General features: G+C 44.9%; 1 protein-coding gene across 2 annotated transcripts in view; it reads left to right on the top strand.

Annotated features, from left to right (window-relative positions):
* The window catches only part of LOC144817692 (long-chain-fatty-acid--CoA ligase ACSBG2-like), a 237,172-nt gene that overhangs the window by 66,364 nt on the left and 143,937 nt on the right, over positions 1-26,871 (top strand). For both annotated transcript variants that reach the window (XM_078674440.1, XM_078674439.1), the window contains exons 3-4: positions 7,521-7,609; positions 10,242-10,362. In XM_078674440.1, the coding sequence (XP_078530566.1) occupies positions 7,521-7,609; positions 10,242-10,362 (210 nt within the window). The remainder of the gene's footprint in view (positions 1-7,520; positions 7,610-10,241; positions 10,363-26,871) is intronic.

Raw genomic sequence — 26,871 nt, 5'->3', positions numbered from 1 at the left:
AAGCTGTAGTAAATGAGACTGCCTCTGCTCTAGGTAACTTAACCGAAGAACAATCTGCTATGAGATTTGTCGTTTTGCAAAATCGTCTCGTCCTTGACGTCATACTGGCCGATAGGGGCGGGGCCTGTAGAGTCATCGGATCTAGTTGCTGCATTTTCATTCCAAATAACGCGCCGTCTGTTTATTCAGCTATAACCAGACTCCATAAAATTGCCCATCTGTTACATCAAGATCCAGGCACCTGGACATGGTCCGGTTGGTTCTGGAATATAATTTCCGCATGGGGATGGAAAGTCCTGTCCTTTCTAGGTATTGCAGTAGCGATCATATTTAGCTGCTGCCTCTGTATACAATGTGGCCCTGCGATTTGCAGCATGTGTGCTACCTCTTGTATTCCTAGTCCCAAGCCCCGTTCTAAATCCCGTTCCCAGACAATTCGAGACGAGCAAATGGTACTGTATGAAATGATAGATGGTATCATGAAAATTGATGTTTCCTGATGGAAACGTAGTGACAAGGAGGGAATGTGGAAAAGTAAATTTTGCCATGTTCTGTGTCCCTACGCCTCATCCATCATATGTTATGTGTGCATGACCAATATGCATATGTTATTCCCCATGTCCGATTAATGACGCAATTCCAGTTGTGTCCACCTCTAGTATGCTATTTTCCAGTCCTCGTGAATACTACGAATATCAGGCCTATGTAAAGTAATGTTGCCACGTTTCCCAGTGTGCACGTTATTCCATTATAAAGTCCCCGTTTCCAGGCCTCAAAAGGGCCCGGACCACAGATTCAGCTCCTGTCTCCTGAAAGCCTCGCTGAGGAGCGATACAGCCCCCACCTGTATCCTCGACCCTTCACTTACTTCCTGCCTCGCAGTGCCCGGTGCAGCTTGGCTCTGCCTCTGAGTCTGCCAAAAGTATGTTATGGTTCCAGTTATCAGTTCAGTCCTCCTCTCTGCATTCCTAAGCTACTGAACTGCATCAATAGTTTCCGTCATTGTCTAGCCTTCTCGTCTCCACGTTAGAGAAATACTGTATTTAATGGTCATTTAGTATTCTTCATCACGCACCACATATAGAATAATGCATGGTCCAGTCTTAGAATCAAGTTAGCTTTTCCCCTCATGACTTCTAGTTTATATCAACATGTTCCCTAAACACCAGATACCAGATAAGGTTTAGGTACATGTCGCTCCGACCCTCCAGACTTTAGTCTCTGCTCCTAGCACAGAGTTCGTAGCCCCCAGCTTCTCCTAGTAACACGTCATTGCCAGTTTACGCGCACCATTAGGTTAGAGGTCCCGGCTCTTTAGGTAGCCCCCTCCAAAGTTTCCGCCCATTCATGACATATTCTGTTACGTTTGCATCACATGTCTATGTATACTCCCAGTTACACCTCTTTTTACTGTTATCTTTCGCGACTGCTACGCGTCACACCTTCTGCTCCACCCACTGCTACGCCTACTGCAATATAATGCTATGTGTTCGCGCTATGTATATATGCCTGTGTTTTGTTATTGAATGTTAGCGCGCTCATCCCAGACCTAGCCCCAGCAGCTGCTGGGCCTCTTTTCCCCTGCTGGGCCCCAGTTGTCCTGCTGGGCCCTGTCACCTCTGTTCTATGCAGGTTGTCCTGATCCTGTCCTTATGCTGTAATAAACCTGCAGAAACTCCTACTACCTCGAATCTTGACTCTTATTTTATTGAGCTATCTGTTATTCATTCATTCATCCAAAAATAGATCCGGTATTATTTATTTATATACCACAGTACGGTAAAATGTCGTCTGTGGCTCCCTGTATATGAGCTGAACATATCTGTGACGTACTCTTCATCATCCTTCCTTTCTACCAGTGTCCTTGCTATTTTGTCGATCCCCGCTCGCTCATCTTTGCTTAGTCTGCTTGTTCTTGCAGGACCAGCCCCTCGGGTCTCATGGTCGTCTAACGTTGTTGTTGATGTGGTTTTTAATACAAGGGGTTCGGCTGGCACAGAGGCCGTTGGGGCCGAAGCTGTGGCGGTACCTTCGTTTGTACCTGGGGGTGGCGCGTGCTGCGCCAAGGGTTGGGAAGGGGCATATGGAGGGGGCATGTAGATGATAGGCGGACCTAACAGCAGATCCTCGTTGGCTCGTTGTTTCGAGGGTAAGTCAGGGTAGAGCGTGGAGGGAGTTCTAACCGGACACTGGCTTGGTGTTTCCATTTCTAGTTTCTGTTTAGCTTTCTCTCTTTCCTTTATCTCATTTTCTAGTTTCTGTGCAGCTAGGTGGGCTGCTTTTCGCAGCTCTTTTTCCAACCTACTCTCAGTTTTCTTTTTACGTTGTTCAGTTTCTTTTCGCCACATGCCGAAACTGTCAAGCATAGTGGGTGTTGTCTTGTTTTTACCCAGGGCAGTTTCTAGCGTTTTTATTTTATCATCATCGAAGGATCCTATCAGGGGCCACTGACTTTCTTGACCCTTTTTCGTATATTTATGCCATAGTTTACTATAGGCTATAGCGGTCAATCCATGCTTCATGAACATGTCCTTATTAGGGGTGCCTTCCAGTGGGGCTGGGTGGTCCATCTCTAATAAGCGGTCCGGGCTAAACAGGCTACTAATCAGTGGGGAGAAGACAGACATGACGGCTCGTAACGAGGGACTAAAAAGTCAGCACTGCCTATCTTATCACTAGGTGCAAAGACTGGACAGAATATTTCTATTCTACGTTGTTTGCAGGCAGTGAATACCTCATGGATCAAAAATAAAAAAGACCAATAAATATCAATGGGAAGAATGAGTAGGTCCGCAAAGATCTGCGTTACATACCCTTTTCACTATCTGCAAAAAGGGTGGTCTCTTCCCTGTTTGCAGACAGAGAATCTCCAGAAAACAATAGTTTGTGAACAACAGTTCAGTTTCAAGTAATTATTGAGTGGGGGAGAAAAAATAAGCACGGCTGCTGCCCTACCTATCCTCCACTGTTTGCAAAGAGAGAGCCCGTTGTTTCTCCGTTTGCAGACAGTGAATCTCCAAATAAATAAATAAGAGCAATACTAGTATATATATATATATTTTTTTAAAACAATCAAGCAATCAAGCAATAATTTCGCAACTTGTCGTGTTTACACGACCTTACCCGGACCGCATGGACAGTTTCTTGTCTTCCGAATCCAGCGCCCGATCGTCCTCTCTTCTCCGTTTTCCTCGCGGCACTCCTGATGGTTCCCAGTCAGGACCGTAGATCACTCGAGAGAGGTCTGTTCGGAACCAGTGAAGTTCGGATGATCGGCTGTCAGACGAGGGTCTATCGGACAGACGCGTTCCCGATCGTTGCAGTCGTTCACTCTGTCGTCAGGACCTCTCCCACTGGATCCACGGGTCGCTGATGGGCCCCACGCTTGGGACGCCAATTGTTATAAAGGGTGACACTACCAACCAGAATATAAGATCCTTAAGTATTGCCCGGCGGTGTCGCCTCTTGAACCCACAAAGAAGTTAAACTATTGAAGAGGCAGGCGCTGGAGACTGGAAGGCAGGAAACAAGGTTTTTATTCTCTCCGGAGGAGAACACAGCAAAACTGACAGTAGGTATCGTTCTGAGGTGCTCTAACTGCATCCCTGAGGCCTGGCCTCTTATACACAAGTTTATCTCTTTATTGCATGTAACACATTCTCGTCGATACTTTGATGTACGGAAAGACATCCTCAGAATCCCCCCTTCCCAGCCCGTTCCCACGCAAGGTTACAGTGGAAGTCCCCGCCCCGTTCACAACAGGTGATGATCATCGCGCAGCTGGATATTCCGCCGATTCACGGAGTGTGTGGGGTTCGATCGGATCTCGTAGGGCGGGGGGGGCTTTGATCAACCCGGGGATCCCTTGCTGGGGGGGGGAAACTTTCTATTGTACGGGGAGGGGCAAGGAACAGTATCGGCAGAGCTGGGTGTCGGCCTGGGAACGAGGAAGACAAACAGGCACACGGGGAAAAGGGGGTTTGCATCAAAGGGCCGGGGATCATAAATGGGAAGAAGGGAGGTGTTGCGCTGGGAACAGGACGAGGGTCTGGGGCAGAGCAGCGCTGTAGAGGGGTTTTATGATTCGAGGCAGGTGCAGGCAGGGGGGTTGTCAGTATGCGGGGGATGCCAGCGAAGCTAGGAGGGGGAGAGAGGCGCGCTGGCTCTCGGCGAGAGCAGGGAAGCCATGGTGTTCAAAATGGAGGCTGTTTTACGCGCACAAAAGGTTTAAGGAGAGCAAGAGGGCGCCGATAATGTTGACGGTTTCAGCCCAACTTTCAACAACTAGGTCTCATCTGATGGCCTTGCGAATCCTCATGTCAGATACTCGGCTAGTATATGTTTGTGCTATCTCTAAATTTCTTAGCTGGGCATGGATTATTAGAGCAAGAAGGCTTAAAAATAAATGATTATAATGTTTAATCTGTTCTTAAATTTTAATGTGCTATCAAGTTTTATTATGGGATGGTATACTGTGTATGGCCATTCCCTTTTCGTTTTATCTTCTGGAATTTGTAACGTCAATTTGTTTTTATTGTGATGCTTTTTAAGACAAAATTTTATCGAAATAAAGCCTTCTACAACAACAACATCCAGCAATACAGGAAATGTCCGGATAATTCAATGATCTGGCTAACAAATTCTTCTGTCTACCAAACTTCCTGTTTATTTGCAGTCATGGTAGCTCAGAGTGTCAGGGCAGGTAATCTGTGGGGTTTTGCACCCCTGGTTTGTAGAGAATGTCAAATACATTTTCTTGGAGCTGCAGTCCCCCTTTTTTCGCTGTGAGTGGATGTTTTTGACGCAGACTCCTTAAACAACTGGATTAGAGGTTTGTTGTCCATGTGAACTGTGAAAGGGTCACCATAGAGCTATGGGTGAAAATGTAGACAACCCCAGCGCACAGTGATGACCGCTCAATCTGAGAGTAGAGCTGCTCCGCTATGGTGAGAACTCAGCTGGTATCCGCTTTCAGGCCTACTCCCCACAGAGTGGTCATTGAGACAAGACCACCTCTAGTTCTGTTGGGCTGGAGTCTACAGATCCTCTTGTAGCTTTGACTAGGTCAGAGTAGACTAAGGCAATATCAGCAGCCATAGCCTCTTTGGTTCTGACAAAAGCACCCCAAACCAGGGAGCAGATGACTTGAGCAAGGCTCTCAAGGTGGTGGTGAGCATTGTCAGATTGCAGATAAACCTCTCACAGTATTTAATCAGCCTGCAGAAGCTGCATACCTCAGTGACAGATGAAGGAGGGCTCTCAGTCCTAGGGCCTGATTTAGGTCTTGGTGGATGGGTTAGTCGTCACTATAAATCCTATAGGATATAATAGGATTTATATTTCGGCGGCCAGGATATGAGTCACCGCTGTGCTGGAGTAATCTGGCCACCAAGATCTAAATCATGCCCTTAATGTCTTTCACCTTTTCAGGGTCGGGGAGCCACGCCCTCCACTAGGAATCGGTACCCAAAACACCGATTGGTGGTTTTAAGAATTTGCACTTGGCTAGGTGAAGGGTTAGGCTTCTTTCCTCGATCGCTAGTCTGTAACTGTCATCAGTTACGAATGCTGGGAGATGGAAGTTATGCTAATGATCTCTCAACAGGCTATTGTTAGAGCAGACAATTTGAAAAATAACTACTATTGCGTACCTCTGCAAGCCGTCCCCAATCACTCTCTATGCACTTTCATACTAGGGTTTCTCCAGAGAAGGCTCTGAGTAACAAAAGTGAAAGTGGAAGAGAAGAATCATCTTTTGTGGCCCCAAGTAAAGTCAAAACTCGGGGCCAAATTTAAATCTCGGCTGATAGGTTAATTTGTCACAACAGTGATGGATATCCTGTTGGCTGAAATAGAAATCAAATTGTATCCCGTGGAATTTATATTTCGGACGATGAGATATCTGTCTCTGCTGTGATGGGGTAACCCATCTGCTGAGTTCTAAATCAGGCCCTTAGAGTTTGGTGATTGTAGCCGGATTATGATTGCTACAGACTCTCATTGTATTTATAAATATATAAATGACACTCATAAAACAAGGAAGCAAATTTCATTTCATGCTCTATTGTCTTTTCTTTTTTCTAAACAACAGGTCCCTTGTGAAGCAAACTAAGGGCCTGAATGAGAATTTGGCGAATGGGTTACTCCAACACAAATGTGATGGCTATCCCGTCTGCTGTGTTACAATTCCATTATATCCAATGGAACCTGTAATATGGCAGACGGGATATCATTCACCAAACTCATAATCAGGCCCTCAGAGTTGGCTGTCTGTTTCTACCTATGGAATGAACCGTAAACCAATAAAGATTTTTAAATAGGTGCACTGTGTTCTATCTTATTAACATGGGACTAATTAATGTAACATATTTATTAATTTACAGTTATGTTTCTTTATCTTTGGTGTTTTTAGTTGTGCAACTGGGTTGAGTTGTTAAAAGGGGTATTTAAAATCATTTTGAATCATCACCCAAGGTTCTTCCTGAATCTTATAAAACAAATCAGAGATCCTTAATTTAAAGCTTTCCCTCTTCTTATTCCTTGCTCTAGCCAAATTGCTCTGACCTCTCCTGCATAGATCCAAATAACCTGTTAAAACTAGCTACTGAACTTTGGTTATGATGTGTGGTTAATGCATGTTTGTGACTGTGCATGTAGTTAGTCAGTCAGTCATATTCACTTTACGGTTAATAAAAACCATAAAAAGTACATTACAAACATCATGTATTGCAAATTTAAAACATATACATGTCATATTAGAATAATCTTAGGCGCCATCAAAATTCAGCAGGAAACGACCCTCAGCCTTTTGATTGTTTTAAAATAAGCGTATTCAAAAAGTAATTAAGACAACCAATTGAATAACATTTCATCGCAAGATTCTTAAAAAAGGTACTCTTCAATAAAAAAGACTTCCAATTTAAAACACATTTCATCGCGTTTATAGAAGAAGTAAAACATCACATTACATAGAGGCCCTTCTTTTCCTTTCCCTAACGGATGCAACTGAAAAACTAGCAATATTAAAACTTTAACATGTATTGTTCAGCATCTGTAAGTATACTAATGCAGCCCTTACCTGCATAAAACCATTATCCTTTAAAATAGGCACTAAAAAAGGTATCCGAATATGAAAAAAGTTGTAGGAAAACCTGGCAAAGTGCAAAGTGTTTTGGGTACAAGGGTCCAAATCTTTCACCTTTCTCCATCCCTGAGGTTTAGCCAGTATAAAGTGCAATGTGCTTGTAATCGATAAAGGATTCTGAAGGCGGTAAGTAAGATGTTTATATAACATTGGTTTAACTTTGAAAAACATGTTAGCATGCTCCAGTTTCCTTTTGCTCCATTTTTATTGGCTGCTGATGTGTTGAAAAGGATTGAATGTCCTACCAATTTTAAGTAAGTGCTTGTACAAGGTGCTGGTGATGTTCTGACCTTAGCTCTACTAAGTGCTGCCCTTATGGACCATGGAAGATGAAGATCTGGTACTGATCATGTCTCTCTGAATCTCATCCTTGCAGCTCGGTCTGGAGCGCTTCCACGGCGTTGGGATCCTGGGCGCCAACGCCCCAGAGTGGTTCATCGGCCACATTGGAGCCATCATGGCCGGGTAAGTGCCACCTCTTGCTCTACTTGCTCATACTTTACACATAATCAGGTCCACTGGAATTATGCAATTGTGTGGCCACTGTCATTTCCATATAAATATAGATTTGCTGCACTTGCCACATAATCCATCATCTGCCACATAATATGCAGATTTAAAAAAAAAAAAAAAATGTGTTCCGAGATCAAAGGGTTTAAAAGTTACTAACACTGCAGCGCAGTGGAAGGCCATTTGCAAAGCTTGTCAGGTCACCTTTCTGTTGCTTATTACTATATTTGGGTGTGAATCTGGTACTAAGGAGGTGCAACCAATGCCCAGACAGTGTTAACAAGTTTAAAAATGACAAAATAATGAAGTAATACTATCACACAATGTGTAGCACCACATAATTTTCTTTTTCTTGCCGCGTAATTTACTCAACCCTGCAGCATAATTTGTCCATCCCCTGGTTTATAATTCCAGTGGCCCTGCACATAGTAAATGGTGCAGCTAACACCCCGGACAGTCACTATTTGCCAGTCCAGTTGCATCAGCCCTGCTGATAGCCAACACTGTATGTAGACACAACATTCACCATGACTCAAGCTTCTTGAGATACAAGAACTCAGGAATTCACCTGTGACATGACACCTATCTCCATTGTATTTGATTCTTACATTGGGCATCTAAAAGAAAACATTAACGTAATACAGTTATATCGATGCATTTTTCTACATGGTGATATTCATATAAACAAACCTGGTTGAGGAAGGGGAGGAGGATGAGCTGTAAACTGCAGGCAGGAGCCCATGTTTCTCGTTGAAGAGATAGAACTTCTATTTCTTTTGGGATGCAGAAGGTCTGAGGGTTATGGAGATGTTGTTCCAGATCCTGCTGGCTCAGCCCTGTCTTCAGTTTCCTTTCTCACATTTCTCCATCTTGTTCCTGGTGTCCAGAAGAGCTCCTGAGGTGGGTTGTTTCTTGGCCAGGTGTTCAAGGATGCCATTTCCGATATTTGTTTTGGTGATGCCACTGTTTATAAATTTGGTCTGGGCCTACAGATGGAAGAAATAAAGTTCCTTTAATGTAGGGGTGATGTGGTTGAATTTCCTAAGGACAATGATAAGCTGGAGCAGCTTGTACTATATTTAGGGACCACAATTTGGTGCAAAGAAGGTCTTTTTCACATGTCTTGTCTCGCGCATTATCCTTCTTCTGGACAAGGATGAAGATGGTGACCCTCTCCAGCTGCCACAGCACTGTTCTCCACTGTCTATGAACGGGCAAGGTGGAGACTCCAAGTATAGAGCCACAAATATCCTTACTCTAATCATGTAAGAAAGAGAAGATAGATTGTGCCCTAGAGGGAGAAAATGCAATAAGGCATTAAAACCCTTCACTAGACTGATAACAAAATATCAAGGAATGGAAACCGCTAAAGACCTCAAAATCTCAAAAAGAGGAAATAGGGGAATGGAGAGGAGTTGGCGATGAAATGTGTTGAAGACAGAATCTTCGAACATTGCACATAATGAGACTCAAAAGCAGATTCCTTAAGTTCTGTCCAGTGCTGATCTGCCCTCACACAACGAGGCCTGGGTGCAGTTTGTGGAGTTTCGCAACGCGGAACTCTGCGAAGTGACAAAATAACTCGACAGAGTTCCGCAAGTGGTGGAGTGCAGTGCGAACTGCTGTTGCTGTTTGCGTTGATCTTCCTGCTTCTTGCATAGAAACTCTACCTGAGCGGCAGCTCGCGCTCTCCAACTTACTGTTCGCGAGTGCTATGTAACGCGCTCTGATACCCGACTCGGGTCAAGTTGGCGCTATATAAAACTCTTTAAAAATGTTTTAAAAAGTTGACCACCCAGCCTGAAAACATTTCCTATTTCCTTTTGTTATGAGTATTCCCAGTTGAAACAAGTGGTACTTTCTGCTATTAGTGGACAGTGACTTTGGTCCTCTGACCCCCAAAGATCCTCGGCATGAGGCTTCATCAGCCTCTCTAATTGCCTAATACCTAACCCCCCAAAATGTTTGTTGAGATCAGGTGCTTTCAGGGTGATATGGTGGTGGGCACCACCAAAATATTTGTGTGTAAAAAAGAGTGCTTTATAAAGAAAATACTTAGTGAAGATCTTGATTTATAGGTAGTTGAAGTGCTTTAGTGGGCTTATACGCAAGGGCAGGAAGAGTCTGTGTAGTGGATGCTAGAAGAGTCAGCATTAGGACCGCAAGCCTAGCCAGAGGTATCCTTTCAGAAGATGCCTCTGTAAGGAGCTTTGTGCCTACATATACTCAGTGGCTGGGAGTTCTTGTGGTGATGCAGCTTGAGGACAGCTACAAGTGTGTGTGGCAGCAGTGGGTCAGGATGAAACTCACACCCATAAGGTTGCTGGTGAATAGTTACCTGCTGCCACCTTTGCTGCAGTCCTTGAAGATGGCATGCACCTCTTGCCATAACAAGCTGAAAGAGCAAACACGCCTTTCCCCAGACTCTCTGTTATGCTGTGATGGCCTTTGCTTAGTTCAAGCTTGTGAGGGGGTTGTTAAAGTGTCTTTAGGAATCAATCATGCAGCATTTCATCCCTTCATGACACAGTTAAGCATCTTCTCAACACAAAGACATGGATTTCAAACTCTCCTCCTTTGTTTGCAGAGGTACTCCTGCAGGAATATACCCCACAAGTTCAGCAGACACCTGTCACTACGTGGCCAGCAACAGTGAAGCCAACATCCTTCTTGTAGACGACCACTGCCAACTGGAGAAGATTCTGCAGGTGAGATGTTCACTCATTCTCTCTCCTTCCAAATACACATATCACAATGATATTGATCTAGCGAAGCCCAGGGATGAACACTTCATAAAACCAAATGTCTCAATGGGGCCCATTCACGTTACCCAAATAGTCATCCACATTCCCTGGTAGGTCCGCTGGGGGTCAAGTTTTGTAATTTGCCTAAGTTCTGATTAGTTAATTCCCTGCAGCCACAAACAATGTGTAATAATATTCAATGCTTAACTAATCTGTTACAAATCAACAATATTTCCTCTGGTCGATGGACCATTAGTTGAGTTAGTTGTTGGTGATATTAACAGTTAACTAACTAATTCACAGATCTCAGTAAAATTACTTGCTCCATCAATATCTAAGGCACAAAGTAGTAGCAGGCAGATTCTGAGCCCTTCAGCATGGTCCCCCAAGATTGCCTTGCCTTAACCTTGAACATTAAATGAACAGGGCAGGTTTAGGCCAAGTTCACTAGCATGATCCACAGAGTTCAAAGTGTGTCTGATGAGCTTCAGTACCTCTTACAGTCCACTCTTTGACTGAACCTTGACTGTGCACCTCAATCCTGACCAGGACCAGCACGCAGGCCTGACGCAGCTCAGTCAGCGCACCTCAGTGCCGAGCAGAGCTCTGATCTAAAGGCTCTCACACATTGCACTAGAATTGTAACCAACACTCTGATGGTTCTTCTCTGTTCTGACCAGGCCCAGTACTCAGGACAGTCCCAAAACTACGATGATCTGATACTACTCTGACGGTGCACCTCTCACCTGAGTAAATCCACTCAGAATTGAAACTGCCTTGACAAGGCACCTCAGCCCTGGCCAGGGCCTCCACTCACATCTGCTACTACTTTCTAAATGCACCTTCATTCCAAGCAGTGATCAGGTGTACAAATGGTCTGAGAATGCACCTCAGTCATCGCCTACACCAGGATCTACACATGCACTGACTGTGAACCTCAATTCTCACCAGCATCAGGACTCTGATTTCACACACCTGGCTGCCCTCAGTTATGATCAGAGCCAGGACTCAAATCCATTCTAGCTTTGACAATACATCTCACTCCTGACCAGCTCTGACAGAACCTCTCTACACTGATTACCCCAAGGCAGGTGCTTCATTGTTTAATGATGCTGTAACATTCATCTGGTTGAAGACATTTAACAAACAAGCACACATGTGATCTAACCAAATACTGTATAGTACTGCAGTATTTAATTGGCACTTTCCTACATCATGTTGAGATCTCAAAGCAGGTGGCTGACCATTGGTTAGTAATTCTGACTGTGAGGTGTTAGAGAGAGTGTTGGTAGCAGTGTCATTTATTAATGTTAAGTGTTGCTGTGTTGCATGATGCCCAGACAGTGAGCTCCAAACATGATGTAGTGGCTTGAGAATAACTTATGTATGTGGCACAAATGGAAGTGTAAAGATAGATTTGCAAGCTGTACACACAAACCAGGCAGTGTTGTGGCCTTGGTTATGAGAAATTTCATGACTTACTCCCTTGTGTAATGCAAATTAATTGTTGATAGATCTGATTTTTTTAGCCAGTTTTTTCCATACTTTGCATGGCTTTGCTGAGATGCAACTACCTTCTATGCAGGTTTTCTGTCATTTCGATCTATCCTCAGTGGGGTCCTTCCTGCACTGAAATGTCTTCTTTAATTGCAAAGTCCAAGTTTAAATTGTCAATAAAACTACTTTTCTCGACCTCTACAGCGTTTGCTAAACTGCCTCAATTCGTCCTCTACATTAAAGCAACAGTAATAAACCATATTTCACATTAGATCACAGAACAAAGGCAGAGTGCTGTCTAAACAATATGGCTGCCTTTAACACGAATCCTGATGGTGGGTTCTGCTCCTATTCATTGTCAGAGCCATCCCAGACTTTATGACTCTAACCCCAGCAGGAGGGAAAACTGAATTTGGGTTTGACAGAGGGTAGGGCATCTCATTCTGAACAGGGGAGTGGCTAGGAGAGAGCTTGAGACCTTCCAATTGGAAAAAAGAGTTATCCATCTTGAATTTAAGGGTTCACAGAATTATTTCTGGTAACCAAAGAGGATGTGCTTAGAATGACGTTCGAATAGGGCAAGAGAGTAGATAAGACTGAGTCGCAGAAATCCTTCTGTCACTGGATAGTGGAGGGGATAAGTCTGACACCTCACCACCACCTCCTCAGAACATTCTTGGACCTAAGCAGAAACACCTGCCGAAACAAGAACCTGCAGGAGGGAAGGACCCAAGGACTCTTGAGTGGCACCCAGACACTGGAACAGCTCTCCAAGCGTCAACCGTTGCACTGCTCTATTCCTCCTCCAGGGACAGCAGAAGGACTCCTAACCCTAAGAGCATCAAGATGACCTCAGAGTACTGCACCTTGCAGAAACCATGGTGGGGGGCTGACCTAGTGCCTACAAGCCTAGTCCGAGGACCTAATGGTCCCAGGTGTGATGAGAGGACTTTCCTGGCTATTGGAACAAATGGACACTTAAACTCCTGGAGAACAGGACAAGGTGCAGAAGGTTGCCCAAGGAGGGGGCACATCAGCGGGAAAGAAAACTAGGCTTATCTCACTCTGAGCATTTTGACACTCTGCTAGCTGGTTTAGATGGAATTCAGGATAAATGTTCTAGCCTCTTGAGGCGGTTCAGAACTACAGCTTCCAGCCTTAACCTACTGGTAGATTTTGGGAATCAAACAAGTGAGTAAGGGCCTGATTTAGACCTCTGAGGACGGGTTCCTCCGTCACAACTTCCCACTCATGACGGTGACTGCGCTATTAGTATAGTAAGCACACATGGTTAACATTTTTGAAAGTCCACATCCTGTGTAGATGCATGTCAGGGTAAATTCATAAATGTTCCCAACAGGGTGCCTCAAGAACAGTTGGTCGGCTTCTGCACTATAATGGCCACACTTTGGCGCATTCATTTAAATACTTTGCTAAACCACATGTGGATCTATGTACTCTCATAGCTAGGTCAATAGAACATGCAGCACTGTCATTATCACACACAACTTCTGTAGGTTCTCAGCCTCAACCAAGGACCCGCCTACATTAACCACCGCCTGACCTGCCACCAACCATCGAGAAGACTACACTCCGCCTCCCTTTCACTTGCTCATACTCCCGCATCTACTGAAGCAGATGTAGAGGCTGCACCTGCTACCACATGGCAGCAAACACCAAGAACAGCTTCCCCCATGCACCTACTGACCATCACTTCACTTCCGTAATTCCAAATGTCCCTCAAGACCTGGCTGTGCGAATAAGCCTCCTGGGCTGCAAGTGCTTGGATACCCTATCGGGTAATTAGCTGTGCTTTATAAATCCTGATTGATTGATTGATTAAAGCACAGGGAGTTGCCTGCCAACCCTCTACTGCACACAGCCAAAGGTCATTGTAAAGTGTCTCCACACATCCATTTTTGGTGCAAGGGCTCAAGTCACTCTGAAAAGAGCACAAAATCGCATAGGATGGAAACAACTGCTGCTTGTGTTCAATTTGTTTGGATTCTTCCCAAGCACCTGCAATATGATTTTGTACCTGTACAACGTCTCAATTACATGACGTGTCATTATTGTGTAATCTCACGCATTTTGTGTCACAATTGTAGAACTAAATGGAAGACATTTTGCTAGAGTTTACTGGCATACAAAACATTTCACCTAGTCCAAGTAAACATAGAGTAACAGATCAAAACAAGCTCTTGCTCATGTTGCCTCAAGTGTCAAAGTTTTCTTAAGTAGAGTCTCAAGGTCCTCCATCTTGACAAACACCACGACCACCGTCCCCTTCTTGTTTTGCTCCAGAACAGGCACCATGCATCCCTTTTACCCTGAACCTTCTTGTGCATGTATGGAGACAAAGGACTATTCCATGCAATTTATTATTATTATTTTTTTATTTTAGGTTTTTATAGAGCGCGTAGTCACCCAACGGGTATCCCAGCGCTGAACCTCGTGGTCCTGAAGGATGGAAGTGCGGGAGAGAGGGTGAATTAAGGGAAAAGGAGGGTTTTAAGAGATTTCCTGAAGCGCAGGAGGTTGGGTTCTGATCTGAGTTTCAAGGGGAGCGCGTTCCATTGTTGCGCTGTGTGGACCGAGAAGCGGCGGCCTCCTGTGCGGGCCTTTTTCACCCTGGGGACCACAATAAGGTTTTCATGGTCCGATCGAAGCGCTCTGGTAGGTTTGTAGGGTGTGATCCAGTTGCTTAGGATTGGTGGACCTACGTTGTGTAGTACTTTGTGAGCCAGGCACAGGGCCTTGAATATGACTCTTTCCCTGATCGGTAACCAGTGTAGTTTTTTCAATGCGGGTTTGGCTGAAGTTCTGGCTGGGGTATTCGTGAGCAGCCGGGCAGCGGCATTCTGGGTTTTCTGTAATATTTGGAGAGTGGCTTCCGGGGCTCCTAAGTAAATGGCGTTGCTGTAGTCCAGCCTGGACACAACTAGACCTTGGATCAGTAGTAGTCGGGACTGGAAAGGGAGTAGGGAAAGCACCTTTCTGCATGATCTAAGTAGGCCGTAGCAAGTGCCCGCCGTTTTCCTTGCCTGCGTTCTAAAGGTGAGATCTTTCTCTAACCATACTCCCAAACTCTTAACTTCCATCTTAGGGGCAGGGGGTTCACTCATACAGATGGGCCAGATGTTTGGTGGAAGATTCTGTGTTTTATGCCGTAGGAGAAGAATCTCCGTTTTTGACCCATTTAATTTCAGGTCGGAGTCGCTCATCCATTGATGGATATTGGAGAGGCAGTCATGGAGATTGGAAGGCTCTAGCTTGGGGTGAGATAGAGTTACCACCAGCTGAGTGTCGTCAGCATAACTGACGATGGTGACTCCAAAAGGGGAGACCAACTCCTCCAGTGGGGCCATATACACGTTAAACAACGTGTGGCTTAATGAAGAGCCCTGTGGCACACCACACCGGAGAGGGATGGAGGAGGAGCGGCTTTCACCTTCCCAGACTTGGAAAGAGCGTTGGTGAAGAAAGGACGCGAGCCATTTCAGTGCTGTGTCTTTCACTCCGATGTTTTCTAGGCGTTGGGTTAGGACCTGGTGGCTGACAGTGTCGAAGGCCGCGCTCAGATCCAGGAGGACCACTGCCACTGATCCTCCTGAATCGAGAATTTCTCTGGTCTTCTCCACTGCCGCGAGGAGTGCGGTGTCAGTGCCCTGGCCTGGTCGAAAACCCATCTGAGAGTTCTTGAGGAGACGGTTGGATTCCAGGAAATGAGACAGCTTTTTATTTACAAGTTTCTCTGCGACCTTGCCTATCCAGGGGAGTGTGGAAAAGTAAATTTTGCCATGTTATATGTGCCTACGTGTTCCCCACCCTATGTTATATGTGCATGATCGATATGCATATATCTCCTTATGATCGATTAAAGACGCAATTATAGTTGTGTCCAACTCTAGTATGCCAGTTTCCAGTTCTCGTGAAAGCAACGAGTATTAGGCCTATGTTGCCACGTTTTACAGTGTGCACGTTAATTCCTTGAATTGTCCCCGTTCCTAGGCCTCAAAAGGGCCCGGACATCAGATTCAGCTCCAGTCTCCTGAACCCTCTCCGAGGAGCGATGCAGCCCCCACCTGCATCCCTGACCCTTCACTTATTTCCTGCCTTGCAGTGCCCGGCTCGGCCTGGCTCTGCCTGCCTGTCTGCCAAGAGTATGTTATGCTTCTAGTTATCAGTCCAGCCCTCCTTCTCTGCATTCCTAAGCTACTGAACTGCATCACAGTTCCAGCGATGGTCTAGTCTTTCTGTCTCCATGTAAGAGAAATACTGTATTGATATTCATAGAATATTCCTAGCACACGCAATACATGTAGAATAATGCATGCCCCAGCTTTAGTGTCGAGTAGCTTTTGCCCTGATAACTTTTGGATCCTATCAACATGTACTCCAAACACCAGATACCAGATATGCTATAGGTACATGTCGTCCTGACACCACAGACTTTAGTCTCCTCTTCTAGCACAGAAGTCATAGCCCCCAGTTCTTCCTGGTAACACGTCATTGCCCGTTTGCGCGCACCACTAGGTTAAAGGTCCCAGCTGCTCAGGTAGCCCCCTCCATGTTTCCACCCCAGTTATGACACTTCTGTGACGTCTACACCACATGTCTATGTATACGCCCTGTACACGCCTTCTTGTTACACCCATTTGTTCTTATCTTTCGCGACTGCTACGAGTTACGCCTACTGCTACGCCTATTGTATGCAATGTAATGTAATGTATTATACTATATATATGCTGCACTGTCGATGAGGCATTGCAGCTGCCATCCATTCTATTTCCGTGCAGGCTATCCCGTTCCTGTCCCTTCCCTTATGCCTGATTAAAGCCTGTTAGACTCAGATACCTCGAATCCTGTCTCTTATTTATTGAGCTATCTGTTTTATTCACTGTATTCAAAAATAGTACCGGTAATTAATTATTTATTTACCACATAATGGCGCCCGAATAGGGAATTGCCCTTTCCCCACGCGCCGGCGAAGCCACGCAGGCCCCCTGACCCTCTGCAGCCGTGACGGAACCATACCGTGCACGTGCAGATATTTCTGCTTCAAGTATCCCTCAGGCCCACGGAGGAGACGGAGGTTGCGGTCCAGCATCCAGACGAGGCGGTGAGGAACGCGGCGAGTCCCGACCAGAGCCCAAGCCGAGAGTACAAGGTCCGAGGTATCCAGAGGCCCACCTGTAACTGAAGTCCGAAGTTCGTAGTCTGACGTCGTAGCAGTCCAGTCCAGTCCGAGGCCTTCCGTTCTTGCTGCCCGGTGAGTACCGTTGCTGGGGTAGTATCTAGACAGGGTCAATTAATTTGTCTCTGGTCCAGTGGGTTTGGGTACACAGATCCAGTCCGAAGTGTTCACCTAGGTGGATACGGGTCCTGACGTGTCTCTTTATGGGACCGGTATGTTTCGTACTGTTTTAGCAGTGCATCTAGTAATTCTAGTAAGTTTCGTTCTCGAGAAATTCATGTGTTCTGTTTTCAGTATGTCAGGTAATATTCCGTCCGAACTGTTATTCTGTTGTTTATTTGTTATTTAATGTGTTTTCAATGTCGTGGTATGAGTGATTTGTTTTTCTATGCATTACTGTGTTTATCGTGTATTGTATTGTGTTCAGATTCAAGTCTAGGATGCCTCTGTTTTCCAAGTTACGTCAGTTAAAGACCAGAAAAGGGTTACTCGAGGAAGCAGTTCCTGTCCCGCCTAGGGACAGTCCCGGACATTTTATGTATCATAAGCATGGCTTAGGTGCCATATTATATCTAGACTTATGGGTGGACTATACCAAGGAGTTGGAAGAGAAATATAGATGGCCCATATCAGGTACATGGGATGCCGAGTGCATCATGCGAGTAGAAGAAGCATTATGGAAAAAGAAAGCCAGACAGTCCCAGAAAGATGCCATCGAGTTATGGCGCAAAGAATCTCATAGAAGAACCGAAAAAGAAATCAGAAAAACAGAATTAAGTAGGGAATCCTCAGAAAGAGCCCAAGAAAGGGAATTAATCGAAGTAGGTGAACGAGTTAAAGCAGAACAGTCAGACAGACAGAGAAATGCCCTTATTAAGGGTATGTATCCTCTTCTTGCCGAGGGCTTGCCAAAAGCAACCCCGGAAGCACCATGTAATTTTCCGCCGCCATTGGTCCCGACTAAGCTACGCCATAAACCGACCGCAGCTGATATTTTTCTTTCATCTTATTTGGACGATACAGTCCCAGAATATGCAAATCCTGTTCCGCCTGCTCCCGTTAATAATGTAATTCCTGCTCCTCCAGTTGCTGGTTCCGTTGGTTCAGTTCATGTTACAGCACCCGTTACAGCACCCCCGGCCCAGCCCACAGTACATGTACCCGTTTTACCAGTCACTCTACCAGCACGTACAGTACACACCGACGATTCTAGTTTAGGAGCCGCGGGGGGAGATTCTCCTGGTACCCCGCCTCAACACAGACGTATGACGCTACATGAACTAGCGTTACAGCGTACGCCAAAAGTGAATACATACGTAGATATCAAGCGAGCACTTACTGAATGTCGTTATGATCCAGTTCCAGGCGATGGTAACATGGTCATATATTCATTACGTTTAAGACGGGTGACCGACTATTTGGACACCCTGCCCGATATGAGGTAACATCTAGACAGAATATATCGTTTTATCCGTACAGGAACAAATCCAGAAAGTGTTCACGAAGCCATGGCTCAAAGAAAAATCGAGACTCAGCTCATGCTTTTAAAGTTTCTAATTAACTGCTTAATTCGAGAGCAAGATTGTCCGGAAGAAGATCAAGAAGAAATGAAAGTCCTGACAAGGTGGAGTGACAATATAGCCGAGGGAAAACACAAGACACAAAACTGTATAGAGAGTATGTACAAGAAAATTCGTAGGGAAATAATAAAGTTACACGAGAAACGAGAAGCAAAACAAGCAACCGAGCAAGAAGACGACTCTTCTACGGAAGAGGTAGACGACGAGAATCCCTCCAGAATAGCGTATGTAGGTAGAACTAGACTTTCCGACCGACATTCACGCCTAGATCACAAGAAAGTTTTTCCTCCTCCAGCACCAGAACAGTGTTCTCTTGAGCAAGTATTCCAAGCTACCGATCACATTCGGAAATCACGAATAGGTTATAGTGAGCTCAGTACAATGCATGAACAAGAACTAGCCCGATCAGCAGTCCGGTGGACTACTGATTCTACCACTTTTCCAGACGAAATAGTGGCAAAAATGTTTCTGAAACTGCCCCCAGCCGAGCAACGTCTGGTGGGTATGTATATGATCCAGCACCTCATTACGCTGTATGAGGAACAGCATTCTGATCCAGGTCCACTACATGATATATTGAACGAGTTACTCCAGTACAGATGGAAGGTCTAGGTACCGATTTAATTAGTGTCATTCTAGAACAGCGCCACAAATACCGAATGTTTCTGAATCCACATTTTGTTCATGTCTCACCCCCAGAAAGTAAGCCATTCTACATAGACAGACAGAATCCGTTACGAGAAGTACACCCAGTTAGGACAGCGGGTGGTGATCTAGAACGAGTATTTGTTTACACCCCTATCACAAAGATGGAACTCTTAGAGATGAAAAAGTTAATTCCCTGTCATGATAAAGATCCAGCAGGGTTCCACCGTGAACTAAAAGACATGCTCCGTATGGGAGAATACACGTATCCTGATATCATTAAAATGTTAAAGGTCCTGTTGCCTGCGGGCATATATGAAAAACTCAAAGAAAAAGAATGGGAGGTGGGAGAGAAAAAGATAGATTGGACAGCTCTAGAAGCTGAAGATAATTCACGAGTACCAGGTACCGGTCTTGGGGAGAAAGCTAAAGAATTGCCCGAGTTATTGATACAAGTTTTGCCAAGATTACTAGCCACGAAAAAGGAGGACTGGGATGCTATCTCAGCCTGTAAACAGAAGCAAGACGAAGACACTAGTGATTTTTATTCTAGATTTGAAAAATGTTTTATTATTAACAGTGGTCTGAAAACAAGTAGTGAATCGTACCCCCATCTTTTTGTTACCAAACTAGTCGAGAATTCAAGTCCACAAGTTAAAAATCGAGTCCTGAAAGTCGAAAGTACCTGGCAAGCTAATACTCCGTCACAGATGCTTCAAATGCTCCAGTATCACCAGAACAGAATCAGGGAAGAGCAGGAACACGAAAGGAGACGTATGAAAGACACGAAAATGAAAGTATTAGTTGCACAATCTGTTCCACAAGACAGTCAGAAGAGGGGTCCGAATCAAGCCAGTCATTCTACAGTTCCCGTTAAAGGGACCTGCAATTACTGTAAACAGCCAGGTCATTTTATAAACGAATGTGCAGTTCTGAAACACAACATAGCTACTGGTAAAACTAAAGAAAGACCACGTCCGCCTAGACAAGAACAAGTTTCACAGACTTCCCAGCCAGCACAGAATGCACAACAGTCAGTTACAGCACCGCAGCCTATAGCTGCAACACAGCATGTTACACAGCAAATGTACCAGTATGCACAGACAGAGTATCCAGATTATCAGCCATATTCATGAAACAGCCTAGAGAGGGAGGTAGGCTTGCCTCTCATCGAGATTCCTGTAGATCAAGAGGGTCCCTATGTACACAGTCAAGTATTTGGGAAAGACAGAAAGTTTCTGATTGATACAGGGGCAAGTAGGACTACCATCAGTCATGACGAGGTTCCAGGGGCTCCACTCTCAGGCTCTAGAAATGTTTCCCTTGGATTTTCAGGAAAGCCTATTGTTAATGAAATATCGAAACCAGTTACTCTAGAAGTTGGTCCATTGTCCCGAACTACAGATTTGTTACTTACAAAGTCTTGTCCAGGCATTAAGACATTAAAAGAATTAGGAGCAGTCATATGCTGCTCCCCAGAAGGGGTCCGCCTGTTCTTGCGTGATTTTAAAGGTCATTATGTATTACGTGATTTTGATCCAAGATTATTGAATGTACCACAGCATTTATGGGCGCAAGGTCCAACTGATGTAGGTTGTATGCATATCACACCCCATCGTGTGACTCTGAAGCAAGGTGTTGTTTTACCACGAATCAGACAGTACAAATTGCCACCTGAGGCTGTAGCAGCCTTATCCAAAATTATCGACGAGCTTATTGCTCAAGGAGTGGTTGTAGAAACTGACTCCAATGTATGTAATTCTCCTATCATTCCAGTCCTGAAACGTACTGATCCAAATGCACCTCCAGTTTATCGATTAGTGATTGACCTTCGAGAATTTAATAAATGTATCATACCCCAGTACCCAGTAGTCCCAGATATTTCATCCCTCTTGACAGCCATTGATTCCGAAGCTACGTTCTTCACTGTTATCGATCTCAAGAACGCATTTTTCAGTGTCCCCATTCATCCAGACAGCCAGTTCCTTTTCGGATTCTGTTTAAATGGAAGAAGCTATAAATTCACACGAGCACCTCAAGGTTTCACAGAAAGTCCTAGTATCTATAGTCAAGCACTTAAGAGACAACTAGACAATATTCACATGCCAACTGACACTGCCCTGCTCCAGTATGTCGATGATCTATTGATCACAGCCCGTTCTGAACGTGACTGCGAGCGTGCGTCACTTACAGTTCTGTATTTTCTGGCCGAGATGGGGCACAAGGTGTCCCCTTCCAAATTGCAATTCTGTGTCCAGCAAGTGGTCTACTTGGGACACTTACTGTCCAAGAGGGGTAGGCAGTTGACACCTGACCGTATCCAGTTAATAGCACGTCTTCCACAGCCCAAGACACAGAAGGAGGTACGAGCTTTTATCGGCCTCACTTCTTACTGCAGACAATGGATTCCTCAGTACGCATTTCTAGCCAAGCCACTGATACAGTTAACGACACAGGAGGCAGCCACATCGACTGTCCTCCCTTGGACCCAGGAACATACACTTGTTTTTAATAAGTTAAAGAAAGCCTTATGTCAAGCACCTGTTCTAGCAACACCGAACTACAATAAGCCTTTTACACTTTTTGTCACAGAACGTGATGGTACTGCATTATCTGTTCTCACACAAGATCAAGCAGGACAATACAAGCCCTGTGCTTATTTTTCGAGCACATTAGATCCAGTGGCCCAGGCTCTGCCTGCGTGCCTCAAGTCAGTTGCAGCCACAGCGCTAGCTATCAGACAAAGTGATTACATAGTGTTAGGACACCCCCTGACAGTACAAGTTCCACACTCTGTGGAAGTTCTTTTAAACCAAACACAGACTCAGCACTTGACAATTGCACGTTTAACAGGTTATGAACTGACATTGTTTCAGCCACACATAGAAATCAGACGCTGCAACATTCTAAATCCAGCTACACTGTTACCGTCAGTTACTTCAAATACTGCCACACATGACTGTGTGGAAATTGTTAATACCATGACAAAACCAAGACAAGACCTGACAGATATTGCATTACCTGATCCAGACCTGACACTTTATGTGGATGGTTCATGTATGAGAACAAGTACAGGAGAACTAGTAGCCGCGTATGCAGTGACTACTGACACCGAAGTTATAGAAACACATCGTATTGACACCCTGTCTGCTCAAGCAGCAGAGCTCGTCGCTCTGACCCAAGCCTGCATACGTGCCAAGAACCTGAAAGTAAATATATACACAGATTCACGTTACGCATTCGGAGTCGTACACGACTTTGGAGTGCTCTGGCAGGAACGAGGTTTCATGACTTCTCATGGAACCAAGATTCAGCATGGTCTCCTCATTCAAGCTCTGTTAGATGCAATACATTTACCGACAGCTATCGCTATCATGAAGTGCAAGGCACATACGAAAGTCACTGATATCATTTCCCAAGGTAACGATCTAGCAGATCGCACAGCCAAGCTCACAGCTCAGACTCCAGATATTCCAGTCAACACGACACAGACACACATTCCAGAACAGACTACTTGTATGACAGTTAAGGACCCTACCAAAGATGTCATAGATATACAGTTACATGCTACTCCCGATGAAATCAAGAAATGGTCCGAACAAGGAGGGGTCCAGACAGATCAAGGATGGTTGACGAAGGGAAAAGCCACATGGTTTCTCCCCGACTCTATGGTTCAAGTCATTATTAACACCGCACATAGTCCAGCACATTTAGGAGAAAAAGCTATGTTAGACAGTATTCAGAACCTTTGGTTCAACAAGCATTTACGAGCAGCAGCCAAACAGAAAGTACGTACCTGTATGATATGTTGTCAGTTCAATCCAGGTAAAAGTGTCCCGGTGGAACAAGGTGGATTCCAACCTCCTGACCACCCTTTTGAAGTCCTCCAAATGGATTATATTCAGATGGAGCGATGTCGAGGTTTCAAGTATGTCCTCGTAGTTGTATGCGCTTTGTCCAGGTGGACAGAAGCATATCCAGTTCCAGATTACACAGCTGCGACCACTGCCAGGCAGTTGGTTCATGAGTATTTTCCCCGCTATGGATTACCTAGGGTCGTGTATTCAGATAACGGCCAGCCATTCTCATCCGAGCTCATGAAACAAGTTTCCCTTCTATTAGGGTACCAGTGGAAGTTCCATTGTGTACGCCATCCTGAAGCAGCCGGTCTCGTGGAGAGACATAACCAGACTTTGAAAATCCGCATTGCTAAAGTGTGTACAGAAAAAGGTGTAGATTGGTTAGTAGCCCTGCCAGTTGCTCTTTTTTATATGAGAATGGTTGCACATTCCAGATCAGGTCTGTCCCCGTACGAGGTCGTATTCGGCCGCCCTCCAAATATGTGGGGTACACCTATGCCCCGAAAGATTACAGACGTTTCCAGTAATATGCTGACAGATTACCTAGCTTCCTTGATGTCTGCCCTACACTCTTGTCGTTCACAGGTTGCCGCTGCTTTCCCAGACAACACTGAGGTGAAACCGCATGAAGTCGTTCCGGGGGATTTCGTCCTGGTGCGCAATTTTGATCGTTCAAGTCCGCTGGAGCCCCGTTGGAAGGAGCCCCAGCTGGTGTTATTAACAACAAGGACCGCCGTCAAGCTCGAGGGACGTAAAGGCTGGGTGCATACCAGCCATATCAAGAAATTCCATGGATTGCGACAAAAGACATTTATCAAAGACTGCCCTATTCTTAAGGACTGCCGAAAGACAGACTCTGAATTCAAACTTCCCCTGTTAGAGAAAACTCCGCAGCAGGAGTATAAAGCAAAACTCCGGTCTAGTAAAATAAGTCAGCCAGTTTAATTGTCTAAGTCCCTCTCGGGTGAAACGGTTAGACAGGTTCCTGACATGTATGAGACAGACCCACACAGTGAGAGAGTTAGTCAAAACTCTAAAAGATGTATTATCGTTCTATTCTTTTTATTATTCTTGAGTCTTATGGTTACATGCATAAGTTATGCGTTGCATTTATGTTTTCCTATTTCACATATACATATGTTTTCTAATGTTACCGTAGAGCACACATTTAGTGATCTGCCTCCTCACGAGTTATCCTATCGTCTTGCCATGCGTAACAACACTTTTATCCGAATGTTGCATTATTCACACCAGACCAGCAATGCCACTAATTGTTGGGTGTGTGGTCGACTCCCCCCTTTCCAGACACCGAAGGGAGTTCTGCCACTCTTTCCCTATCCGTTTTCACATAATGGTTCGTGTGGAGCATGGTCCACGTTAACGTCATCCTCAACTGATATGTCCCTTCTGAATCGAACACGTTTCCCAGACAAGCAAGGTCTTTCCCATAGAGCAGGGTTAGATCTAGAAAATGAAGTGTATGATTTAGGTAATTATTCCTCGAATTTCATGGTCCTGAATGTTCAGTCCGATACTACTCCAGATTTACCTGCTATTTCAGTACTACCAGTCAAAGGCGAATTATGTGTCAGAAAGAATGGTTCCGCACATGTAGGACATAGTGATTGTACTACTATTGTCGAGTATAGTGACAGTGGGAAATCTATTTTCAAAGCCTTTCGTCATTCTTATTTTGTATGTGGCCAGACCGCATATGTTCGTCTGCCCCTCGATTGGGATGGAACATGTTACATTGCCTTCCTACTGCCACCAGTTTTCCTAGCCCCATCCGATTATCACAGAAACACACATCTAGTACACGTTAGACATAGAAGGGAGACTGAGTCCCCAATTGTCGATCAAACTGAAACTGCTCTAGAACAATATCAAGACTTCAATAAAGGTTTCTTTTTCTTTATAGGCCCTGTCCAGAATAGTAAGTTAATACGTAGGCTAACCAGAACCCTTGAAGCAGTAGTGAATGAGACTACTTCCGCTCTAGGTAACTTAACCGAAGAGCAATCTGCTATGCGTTTTGTTGTGCTCCAAAATCGTCTCGTTCTTGACGTCATACTGGCCGATAGAGGAGGAGCTTGTAGAGTCATCGGATCTAGTTGCTGCATTTTCATTCCTAATAACGCGCCGTCTGTTTATTCAGCTATAACCAGACTTCATAAAATTGCCCATCAGTTACACCAGAATCCAGGCACCTGGACGTGGTCCGGTTGGCTCTGGAGTATCATATCTGCCTGGGGATGGAAAGTATTGTCATTCCTAGGTATAGCAGTAATGATCATATTCAGTTGCTGCCTCTGTTTACAATGTGGTCCTGCGATTTGCGGCATGTGTGCTACCTCTTGTATTCCTAGTCCTAAATCCCATTCCAAAACAATTCGAGACGAGCAAATGATGCTATATGAACAGATAGATGGTATCACGAATATTGATGTTTCCTGATGGAAACGTAGGGCACAAGGAGGGAATGTGGAAAAGTAAATTTTGCCATGTTATATGTGCCTACGTGTTCCCCACCCTATGTTATATGTGCATGATCGATATGCATATATCTCCTTATGATCGATTAAAGACGCAATTATAGTTGTGTCCAACTCTAGTATGCCAGTTTCCAGTTCTCGTGAAAGCAACGAGTATTAGGTCTATGTTGCCACGTTTTACAGTGTGCACGTTAATTCATTGAATTGTCCCCGTTCCTAGGCCTCAAAAGGGCCCGGACATCAGATTCAGCTCCAGTCTCCTGAACCCTCTCCGAGGAGCGATGCAGCCCCCACCTGCATCCCTGACCCTTCACTTATTTCCTGCCTTGCAGTGCCCGGCTCGGCCTGGCTCTGCCTGCCTGTCTGCCAAGAGTATGTTATGCTTCTAGTTATCAGTCCAGCCCTCCTTCTCTGCATTCCTAAGCTACTGAACTGCATCACAGTTCCAGCGATGGTCTAGTCTTTCTGTCTCCATGTAAGAGAAATACTGTATTGATATTCATAGAATATTCCTAGCACACGCAATACATGTAGAATAATGCATGCCCCAGCTTTAGTGTCGAGTAGCTTTTGCCCTGATAACTTTTGGATCCTATCAACATGTACTCCAAACACCAGATACCAGATATGCTATAGGTACATGTCGTCCTGACACCGCAGACTTTAGTCTCCTCTTCTAGCACAGAAGTCATAGCCCCCAGTTCTTCCTGGTAACATGTCATTGCCCGTTTGCGCGCACCACTAGGTTAAAGGTCCCAGCTGCTCAGGTAGCCCCCTCCATGTTTCCACCCCAGTTATGACACTTCTATGACATCTACACCACATGTCTATGTATACGCCCTGTACACGCCTTCTTGTTACACCCATTTGTTCTTATCTTTCGCGACTGCTACGAGTTACGCCTACTGCTACGCCTATTGTATGCAATGTAATGTAATGTATTATACTATATATATGCTGCACTGTCGATGAGGCATTGCAGCTGCCATCCATTCTATTTCCGTGCAGGCTATCCCGTTCCTGTCCCTTCCCTTATGCCTGATTAAAGCCTGTTAGACTCAGATACCTCGAATCATGTCTCTTATTTATTGAGCTATCTGTTTTATTCACTGTATTCAAAAATAGTACCGGTAATTAATTATTTATTTACCACAGGAGGAGAGAGATAGGTCTATAGTTAGAGAGGTTCTCTGGGTCTA

The sequence above is a fragment of the Lissotriton helveticus genome, chromosome 2_1 (assembly GCF_964261635.1).
Source record: "Lissotriton helveticus chromosome 2_1, aLisHel1.1, whole genome shotgun sequence".
Lineage (NCBI taxonomy): Eukaryota > Metazoa > Chordata > Amphibia > Caudata > Salamandridae > Lissotriton > Lissotriton helveticus.
Note: the sequence above shows the minus strand (reverse complement) of the source record. Positions and strands in the feature narration are given on the sequence as shown.